General features: G+C 43.9%; 1 protein-coding gene across 2 annotated transcripts in view; it reads left to right on the top strand.

Annotated features, from left to right (window-relative positions):
• Nucleotides 1-5,501: 5,501 nt before the first annotated feature.
• Nucleotides 5,502-10,929, top strand: part of SLC9B2 (solute carrier family 9 member B2) — a 28,034-nt gene continuing 22,606 nt past the window's right edge. The window contains exons 1-3 of one of the 2 annotated variants that reach the window (XM_058193217.1): nucleotides 5,502-5,933; nucleotides 9,990-10,041; nucleotides 10,459-10,561. In XM_058193217.1, coding sequence (XP_058049200.1) covers nucleotides 10,469-10,561 — 93 coding nt within the window. In that variant the 5' untranslated portion in view covers nucleotides 5,502-5,933; nucleotides 9,990-10,041; nucleotides 10,459-10,468. The remainder of the gene's footprint in view (nucleotides 5,934-9,989; nucleotides 10,042-10,458; nucleotides 10,562-10,929) is intronic. The other variant, XM_058193218.1, reaches the window with a different exon arrangement.

Below are 10,929 nucleotides of genomic sequence, written 5' to 3'. Positions count from 1 at the left end.
TTTGTATCCAGTCCCAATGTAGGAAAATTAACAGGCACAAGTGAAAGCCCACAATTTTTGGCAGCAGATCCCCAGCAATGACCAAGCACACTAAGCATCTTTATTTTATTATTATTATTATTATTTAAATTTTTATACCGCCCTTCTCCCGAAGGACTCAGGGCGGTTTACAGCCAGATAAAATAAACAGTCCTATTACAAAATAAATACTATTAAAATACCACTAAAAAACTTATTCAATTTGGCCGCAATTAAAATTTAGCAAATAATAAAACCCATTAAAAAACCCATTAAAAACCCATCGATAAAACCCATTTAAAAACCCATAAAAAACTAACCCAGTCCAGCGCAAATAAATAAGTGAGTTTTGAGCTCGCGGCGAAAGGTTCGGAGGTCCGGAAGTTGACAAAGTCCTGGGGGGAGTTCGTTCCAGAGGGCGGGAGCCCCCACAGAGAAGGCCCTTCCCCTGGGTGTCGCCAGACGACACTGTCGCGCCGACGGCACCCCAAGGAGTCCTTCCCTGTGAGAGCGCACGGGTCGGTGAGAGGTATTCGGTAGCAGCAGGCGGTCCCGTAAGTAACCCGGCCCTATGCCATGGAGCGCTTTAAAGGCGTTCACCAACACCTTGAAGCGCACCGGAAGGCCACAGGTAGCCAGTGCACCCTGCGCAGGATAGGTGTCACTCGGGAGCCACGAGGGGCTCCCTCTATCACCCGCGCCGCTGCATTCTGGACCAACTGCAGCCTCCGGATGCCCTTCAAGGGGAGCCCCATGTAGAGAGCATTGCAGTAGTCCAGACGAGACGTCACAAGGGCGTGAGTGACTGTGCACAAGGCATCCCGGTCTAGAAAGGGGCGCAACTGGCGCACCAGGCGAACCTGGTGGAAAGCTCTCCTAGAGACGGCCGTCAAATGATCTTCAAAAGACAGCCGTGCATCCAGGAGAACGCCCAGATTGCGCACCCTCTCCATCGGGGCCAATGACTCGCTCCCGACAGTCTGCCGCGGACTCAGCTGACTGTACTGGGATGCCGGCATCCATAGCCACTCCGTCTTGGAGGGATTGAGCCTGAGCCTGTTTCTCCCCATCCAGACCCGTACGGCTTCCAAACACCGGGACAGCACTTCGATAGCTTCATTGGGGTGGCCCGGTGTGGAAAAGTACAGCTGGGTGTCATCAGTGTACAGCTGGTACCTCACACCGAAGCCACTGATGATCTCACCCAGCGGCTTCATATAGATGTTGAACAGAAGGGGCGAGAGAATCGACCCCTGCGGCACCCCACAAGTGAGGCGCCGCGGGGCCGACCTCTGCCCCCCCGTCAACACCGTCTGCGACCGGTCGGAGAGATAGGAGGAGAACCACCGATAAACGGTGCCTCCCACTCCCAATCCCTCCAACCGGCGCAGCAGGATACCATGGTCGATGGTATCAAAAGCCGCTGAGAGGTCTAATAGGACCAGGGCAGAGGAATAACCCCTATCCCTGGCCCTCCAGTGATCATCCACCAACGCGACCAAAGCCGTCTCAGTGCTGTAACCGGGTCGGAAGCCGGACTGGAACGGGTCCAGATAGACAGTTTCCTCCAGGTGCAGGGGAAACTGATATGCCACCATACTCTCTACAACCTTCGCCGCGATCCACAGTAGTCATCTGTAACACAGCTTACAGATACAGTAGTGGCCAAAATTGTGGAAACCTTTTGGGAAAAGTGTATTTTCTAAAACTAGCTAATAACACTTTTTTTTGTAATAGTACCATAAAATTATATATCAATGGAAAGATAATTTAATCAAGAATCAACAATAGGCGTCTAATGGACCCAGAGAGGTTTCAGACGGAGCTTGGGCCACTTCCTGAGGGTCTGGCTCACGGCACGGCAGAGGAACTAGCTGCAGCCTGGGAACGGGCTGCGGCTGGGGCCTTAGACCGTGTCGTGCCTTTGCGGCCTCTGACCCGGCGCAGATCCCAACCGGCTCCTTGGTTCTCCGAGGAGCTGAGGGGGATGAAACGCCGGAGAAGACGCCTAGAGAGTTCCTGGAGGTCCAGCCGTTCAGAGGCTGATCGGACACTAGTTAGATCCTATACTAGGACCTACCTAGTGGCACTGAGGGAAGCGAGGCGTTGCTAGGCCTCCTCCCTCATTGCGTCGGCAGATAACCGCCCAGCTGCCCTGTTTCGGGTGACCCGCTCCCTCCTTCACCAGGGGGAGCGGGATGACCCGTTGCAGGGACGTGCTGAGGAGTTTAACGGTTATCTATACGATAAAATCGTTCAGCTTAAGGACGGTCTGGACCAAAATTGTGGCGATTCGGATGGGGCGTCCGAGGGCGGTCTTGGTGATGTTGTCTGGGATGGGTTTGACCCTGTGACTCCCGAGGACATGGACAGGTTGCTGGGTAGACTGGATGCCACCACGTGTTTACTGGACCCGTGCCCTCCTGGCTGGTGCTGGCCACTCGGGAGGTGACACGAGGCTGGCTCAGGGATTACAGTGCTTCCTTGTTGGAGGAGTCTTTCCGGCCGCCTTGAAAGAGGCGGTGGTGAGGCCCTCCTTAAGAAGCCTTCCCTGGACCCGGCTGTTTTAGGTAATTATCGCCCGGTCTCCAACCTTCGCTTCGCGGCGAAGGTTGTAGAGAGTATGGTGGCATATCAGTTTCCCCTGCACCTGGAGGAAACTGTCTATCTAGACCCGTTCCAGTCCGGTTTCCGGCCGGTTACAGCACTGAGGCGGCTTTGGTCGCGTTGGTGGATGATCTCTGGAGGGCCAGGGATGAGGGTTGTTCCTCTGCCCTGGTCCTATTAGACCTCTCAGCGGCTTTTGATACCATCGACCATGGTATCCTGCTGCGCGGTTGGGGGATTGGGAGTGGGAGGCACCGTTTATCGGTGGTTCTCCTCCTATCTCTCCGACCGTCGCAGACGGTGTTGACGGGGCAGAGGTCGACCCGCGGCGCCTCACTTGTGGGGTGCCGCAGGGTCGATCCTCTCGCCTTCTGTTCAACATCTATATGAAGCCGCTGGGTGAGATCATCAGTGGTTTCGTGTGAGGTACCAGCTGTACGCTGATGACACTCAGCTGTACTTTTCCACACCGGCCACCCCAATGAAGCTATCAGTGCTGTCCCGGTGTTTGGAAGCCGTCACGGGTCTGGATGGGGAGCAACAGGCTCAAGCTCAATCCTCCAAGACAGAGTGGCTGTGGATGCGGCATCCCGGTACAGTCAGCTGAGTCCACGGCTGACTGTCGGGAGCGAGTCATTGGCCCCGATGGAGAGGGTGCGCAATTTGGGCGTTCTCCTGGATGAACGGCTGTCTTTTGATGAACACCTGACGGCCGTCTCCAGGAGAGCTTTCCACCAGGTTCGCCTGGTGCGCCAGTTGCGCCCCTTTCTAGACCGGGGTGCCCTATGCACGGTCACTCACGCCCTTGTGTCGTCTCGTCTGGATTACTGCAATGCTCTCTACATGGGGCTCCCTTGAGGGGCATCCGGAGGCTACAGTTAGTCAGAATGCAGCTGCGCGGGTGATAGAGGGAGCCCCTCGGGGCTCCCGAATGACACCTATCCTGCGCAGGCTGCACTGGCTGCCTGTGGCTTTCCGGGTGCGCTTCAAGGTTTTGGTGAACGTCTTTAAAGCGCTCCATGGCATAGGGCCGGGCTATTTACGGGACCGCCTGCTGCTACCGAATACCTCTCACCGACCCGTGCGCTCTCACAGAGAGGGACTCCTCAGGGTGCCGTCGGCGCGACAGTGTCGTCTGGCGACGCCCAGGGGAAGGGCCTTCTCTGTGGGGGCTCCCCCCCTCTGGAATGACCTCCCCCCAGGACTTCGTCAACTTCCGGACCTCCGAACCTTTCGCCGCGAGCTTAAAACTTACCTATTTATTTGCGCTGGCCTGGGTTAGTTTTTTAAATTTATGGGTTTTTAAATGGGTTTTAGTTTTAAATTTTAATTATGGCCAATTTTAATAAGTTTTTTAAGTGTATTTTAAATTGTATTTATATATTGTCTATTTTACTTGGCTGTGAACCGCCCTGAGTCCTTCGGGAGAAGGGCGGTATACAAATTTAATAAATAAATAAATAAAATAAATAAATAAATAACATTTAAGAAGGATTTGCTAGTAGAATAGCAGTTAAAGAAGAAAAGTGAAACATGTAGAAAAAATGAGATATACAAAAATCCCGTCAGTTAATACTTAGTCGGGTAACCTTTAGCATGAATTATGGCCTTCCAACATTCTCCCGTGGAGTGAACCAAGTCTTTTAGTTCTGCAGCTGTTACAATGTGAAACCAAGATTGAACGATTGCTTCTATTAACTGGGTTTTATTGCTGGGTCGCTTCTGACTAACAAGATTCTTTAGTCGGCTCCATAGATTTTCAATACAAGAAGAGTTCTCCATTCCTCTGTAAACAATAGAATACCCTATCCCACCAGACTCGAAATCCTAGGCTTAGAAAACTTGAAACTCCGTCGCCTTCGACAAGACCTAAGCTTAACTCACAGAATCATCTATTGTAATGTCCTTCCTGTTAAAGACTACTTCAGCTTTAATTGCAATAATACTAGAGCAAGTAATAGATTTAAACTTAATGTCAACCGCTTTAATCTAGATTGCAGAAAATATGACTTCTGTAACAGAATCAACAGTGCTTGGAATACTTTACCTGACTCTGTGGTCTCTTCCCATAATCCTAAAAGTTTTATCCAAAAACTTTCTACTATTGACCTCACCCCATTCCTAAGAGGACCATAAGGGGCGTGCATAAGTGCACAAACGTGCCTACTGTTCCTGTCCTATTGTTTTTCTTTTCTTCTTCCTATGTATATATGCTTATACCTCCTTATATTTACTCATATATGTTTATACACTATATAATCTTTTTGTATGATACCTACATATACTGTTGTGACTAAATAAATAAATAAATAAATAAATAAATAAATAAATAAATAAATAAATAAATAAATAAATAAATAAATAAATAAATAAATAAATAAATAAATAAATAAAGGTCTGGACTATTCCCAGGCCATTCCAGCAGTGGAATATGATTATCTTGAAACGCCAAAAAAAAAAAAGTGGCGTTATTAGCCATCAAAACTCAAAAATACACTTTTCCCAAAAGGTTTCCACAATTTTGGCCACTACTGTATAGTTGCATTACAGCGGCTTGGTACTAAGCCAAACGGCAAAATTGCTTGTTTAATTTTGGCCTGGATCGTGGCCACGGCGGTTTATCAATACCCGTGTCCTGTATGATTACCATTGCACGGAGGGTGGCTTGTGCCACAGACCACGCTGGGCAGGCCTGCTCCAGAACGCCATGTGGGCATTCTCGTTGCGTTTTTCCTCGTCCGCTTTTCATCCTCCCGTGTACAATAATGTCTTTTTTTTAAAAAAACTCTCAACCCCGGTGGAGCAACACGCTGGCTGGCGCCCCCGAAACCACGTGGTCTAAAATGACATAGTCCGCCGGGAGTCAAGTCTCCCATTTTCGGTCCTCCAGGAGGATCGGCGGGTTTTGGACAATAGAAGCGGATCTCCTTTTAACCCGAGTGAGGGAAAATCTCCCTCTTGGCGCGGGCTGCCTCCATGGCTCGTACAGCTCATGTTTTCCTCGCCAGCAGAGAGGCTCTTCCCAGCCGCTCCTCCTCCCTTTGCCACACAGAAGGGAGGGGAGCGTTATTAATATCGCCAGCTCGACCTCGGACCGCGGAACCAGGCGAAGGGTTACTTAGGAGGCATCGGCGCCAAGCCGTTAGCGCTGCAACCTGCGGCTGCTTTTTTTCACCCGCCCGGCTTGAATGGGTTGACAATCGGCACGAATTGACAAAGGCGGATAGCCAGAGGATCAGCCTCCGTTGTAATCTCTGAAGGTTTCTTAACAGAGGATCAGTCGCTCTCCGGGAACTGCTTTGGACTAGGTAGGTTTTAAATCTCAGAGCTTTTCTTACTATCCGGACCGGGCAGATAAATTCAAAGTGGTGCATCACTGAGCTACTTACTTCGGTCCCTGCTGTTTCCATCCTTGATCCTGAATCTGTCTGTAGCACCGAGATGGAGACCAAGGTGTTGGAGACGTGACCCGTGCCCACTTCTTGCGGCCGCCGCGCCAGTGGGAAAACGTACAGTAGTGGCCAAAATTGTGGAAACCTTTTGGGAAAGTGTATTTTTGAGGTTTGATGGTTAATGGAACCACTTTTTGGGGGAGTTTCAAGATAATCATATTCCACTACTGGAATGGCCTAAGAATAGCTCAGACCTTAACCCAATTGAAAATCTATGGAGCCGACTAAAGAATCTTGTTAGTCAGAAGCGACCCAGCAAAAAAACCCAGTTAATAGAAGCAATCATTCAATTTTGGTTTCACATTATAACAGCTGCAGAACTAAAAGTTTCACTCCATGGGAAGACATTGTAAGGCCATAATTCATGTGAAAGGTTATCCAACTAAGTATTAACTGAGGTGATAATTTTTGTATATCTCATTTTTTCTACGTGTTTCACTTTTCTTCTTTATACTGTAACTGCTATTCTAATAGCAAATCCTTCATAAAAGTTATGGCATTACATTCTTGATTAAATTATTTTTCCATTAATATATAATTTTATGGTACTACTACAAAAGAAATTGGTGTTATTAACTAGTTTTAGAAAATACACTTTTCCCAAAAGGTTTCCACAATTTTGGCCGCTACTGTATCTGTCACTTCCCACTGTCCAAGACTTCAGATGTACCCTCCTAAGAGTACTTAGATTACAGGTAGACCTTGACTGATGACCACAATTGAGCCCACCATTTCTGGTGCTTAAGCGAGGCAGTTGTTATATGGGAGTTTTGTCCCATTTGACAACCTGTCTTGCTGCAGCTGTTAAGTGAATCATTGCAGTTGTTAAGTTAGTAACACGGTTGCTAAGTGCCTCTGGCTTCCCCATTGACTTTGCATGTCAGATGGTCGCAAAAGATGATCACATGACCTGGGACACAGCAACCATCATAAGTATGAACCAGTTGCCAAGTAGTTGAATTTTGATCACATGACCATGGAGATGCTGTAATGAATAGAATAGAATAGAATAGAATGGAATAGAATAGAATAGAATAGAATAGAATTTTTATTGGCCAAGTGTGATTGGACACACAAGGAATTTGTCTTGGTGCATATGCTCTCAGTGTACATAAAAGAAAAAATACCTTCATCAAGGTACAACATTTACAACACAATTGATGGTCAATATATCGATATAAATCATAAGGACTGCCAGCAACAAAGTTACAGTCATACAGTCATAAGTGGAAAGAGATTGGTGATGGGAACTATGAGAAGATTAATAGTAGTGCAGATTTAGTAAATAGTTTAACAGTGTTGAGGGAATTATTTGTTTAGCAGAGTGATGGCCTTCGGGGAAAAACTGTTCTTGTGTCTAGTTGTTCTGTTGTGCAGTGCTCTATAGCGTTGTTTTGAGGGTCGGAGTTGAAACAGTTTATGTCCTGGATGTGAGGGATCTGTAAATATTTTCACGGCCCTCTTCTTGATTTGTGCAGTATACAGGTCCTCAATGGAAGGCAGGTTGGTAGCAATTATTTTTTCTCCAGTTCTAATGGATGTAAGTGTGAAAAATGTTAAAAAGTCACCTTTTTCAGTGCCACTGTAACCACGAATGGTTGTAAGTCAAGGACTGTCTGTATCATAACATGCTAGCTCTTACTGTATATATATTTCTTGTCTTAACTTCTCCCGAAGAATCAGCCTCTCTTCTTCCGCTCTGCCGGGCATCATTTATTCATTGAAAGCTTGCCAGTAGTGATCTAGTTAATATTTTTAATTATAAACTTTTGTTTCTGTGTCTTGATGCTAATAAAGTACTCTCGCTTTAGAAGGGGAGTTTTGAAGTATATTAGGAATAACATTGACACAAATGCTTGTACTCTGAGGGAAAATAATAAACTTCTAGTTGGTACTGTCTAGTTAAGGACTAAACTCAATTTGTTGCATAGATGTCTACATGGGGAGGAGAAAAGAGAAGGTGAGCACAAAAACAGGCAAACAGCAAAAAAAAATTGCAGGGATTGGTCAACACAAATCACATCCATACTTGTGGCCACAGTTTGCACTATGACATAATACACATTTTGGTATCATGGCTAGGAATTCCAAAATATTAACACACATATACAGTTTCAGTTAAACACATACAGGTAGCAAAATATTGTATATCTGATCCTGATTTTCCTACAATTAGAATAATTCTGTCCATCAAGGAGACTGATTCAGATTTTCATTATTATTTTAGCATCAATAGAGTATCCCCAGATAAGTCAAAAAAAGTTAAAAACACAGCTGCACCTTTTAAAATTAAATATTGTATATACTCTGTGTGTGTGTGTTGTGTGTGTGTATTGTATATGTGTGTGTACCGTTAAAATATAATATGTTCTTAGTTAATCCATAATGGTAAAGGGTTCTTTCTTGAAGGGTCTCTGAACTGGCTTGTTTTCTTGCAGACATCATCATCATCATGTTACCTGCAAGAAAACAAGCAAGCTCAGAGAGCACCAAGGACCCCTCATTTCAACCCCGAAATACAAATATTCTCTTTTATTGGTTCCTCTCTTCTCCCAAGTAATATTTGCAAAATATAATCCCTTTCTTCATTCTTGGGGCGCCTTTTTTTGAAAACCCCTATGATACACAATTTTAAACAACTATACCATGTTGAAGCACAATTAAGCAAAGGATTCAAATCCTTAAACTGTGGAAATCTGTTCCTGTTCTGTGAGTTGAAGATACTTTGTTCTAAATCTTACCAGATAACAAAAATATCACCAGAAGTAGACTTTAGCTGACAGATCTTGCCAAGTCTCCAATCCACTACATTGTTACAATTCCATTCTGCTTTTGGATGTCACCTCTGCAGCATCCTCTCCATGTGAATCAGCTCTGGAGTTTAGCTTTGAATTACAAGTTGCTTGTCATGCCTGTTACACTAAAAGCAAAAACTGAACCATCTGCCTTTGTAGAAGTCTTCACTGAAGCTTCCTTGGTGCAGATGAACAAGCTGGTGGATATTTGCAAAAGTTTTATTTGCCTTCCATTGCCTGACTTTTCATATTATTATTATTTACACAAAATGACAGTATACACAGCAAACGAGATAACTATGCTGGATTTCGTATCACAGATCACTAGTTTAGAAACTCATGTACTATATTTTACATTAGCTGTAATTAGCACAATTATGTATCAAACAGGCATGCTCTTCAGGAAATTAGGTTTAGCCATTTCTCCCTGACATGAGCACCAAATAGGAAATGTTCCTTTGAATTTGCATGCTACACAAAGCAGATAGCCACTAATGCTCACTTGATTGTATGCTTTTACACCTGTTTCAGCACTTGACCTGGTAAAGCAAACTTCATTATCAGTCCAACTAACAAAACCACCTTGTTCTTTATGATGAGATGAAAAGATTTTTTTTCCAATGTACAAATAAAAGGAACAATTCTAGGCTTAGACAGATCATTGCTTCTACCAAGCATTAGTAAATGTGGCAATAATTGTAGTAGCTGAACTGGCATTTGGAAAAACTTCTTTGTACTATTTTTTAAAAAAAATCAGAACTGGTAAACAAACTGCTAATGAAAGTAAGTTGTAAATATACATAATTGTATTTTGGGAGTCACACTCTTACAGTATATATGGAAAGGAAGGAACATTATTTTAATCAGATAGAACAAATCTATTCTGAACATTTTCCAGGGTTCATGCACAAATTGGTGTTAGTCAGCTTGATCATATGGATATATTCATTACACAGTCATTGTGCTTGTGACCATATCACATTTTTGCAACCAATTCTAGCATCTTCATCAAGAATGTGTTCATGTGACTAGTGATTCAGGATAAACTGACCCAGAAGTAACCCCAGCAAAAAATACCAAATCAGTTGAAATAATCCTCATCTACTATCATCAACAGGTTAACCTTTAGAATTGGCCTCAGGAAGAGTTTTGACAGACGTCTACCCAAGGTAAGAGCAAATGCTCTTTCTTTGCATCCTCAGCCATCTATTTTCCCAACCAGTGGTTCACTCCTCAAAATAATTTGGATTATCTCTGCACTTGGTAGGAAGAGTTGTAGAAAACTGGGAAGACAAATTAACTTACAAATATATTCTGATGACCAATGTACATGTGCAAATATATTGTATCTATAAGAGGAACGTGAGAAAGAGGGAGAAAAAGTGCTTAGTTAAATTTCATATTGGAAGCCATTTAAAAGTATTATTTTGGAGATCTTATCAATCAATTTAAAACAGTCTTTTGATTTATGTTGATCATATCACATATGTAGACCCTCACTGGATGTTGTAATGATGATTATGTGTCATTGCTGAAAATGCTCTTTTTTAAGCTTTCTTTTTTTCTTTTTTTTTCTTTTCAATTAGATTGATCAAAATGGCAGAAGACTCAGTGCCAGGGAGTTGGAAACCAACAACACTATCTGAAAATGCGAGCAATAATGTAATTCCCATGCATGAAGCAACTCAGGTATTTTTTATTGTTGTTGTTATTTTACAACTCTGTTTGTTACTTTCATATATCCATAACAATCTTCCCCAGTCTGGTGAATCTTCCATAAATATTGGACTTGAAACCCAATGGAACATTCTAAAATATGGAATATTGTGGGAATTTCTGAACTATAACTCCCACCACCCCTCACTACTGCTAGGTAGAGCTGTAGTTCTCTAAACCACTAAATTCCCCATCCAATTTACTCTACAATGAGCAATCCAATGTACTGTTGTTTTATTAATTTTGCGCAGAAAAGAAGAGAGTTGAATAGAATAGAATAGAATAGAATAGAATAGAATAGAATAGAATAGAATAGAATAGAATAGAATAGAATAGAATTT

This window comes from Ahaetulla prasina, chromosome 8, assembly GCF_028640845.1.
Source record: "Ahaetulla prasina isolate Xishuangbanna chromosome 8, ASM2864084v1, whole genome shotgun sequence".
In the NCBI taxonomy this organism is placed as follows: domain Eukaryota; kingdom Metazoa; phylum Chordata; class Lepidosauria; order Squamata; family Colubridae; genus Ahaetulla; species Ahaetulla prasina.
The sequence above is the reverse complement of the archived record's forward strand: the minus strand, read 5'-3'. Positions and strand labels throughout refer to the sequence as shown.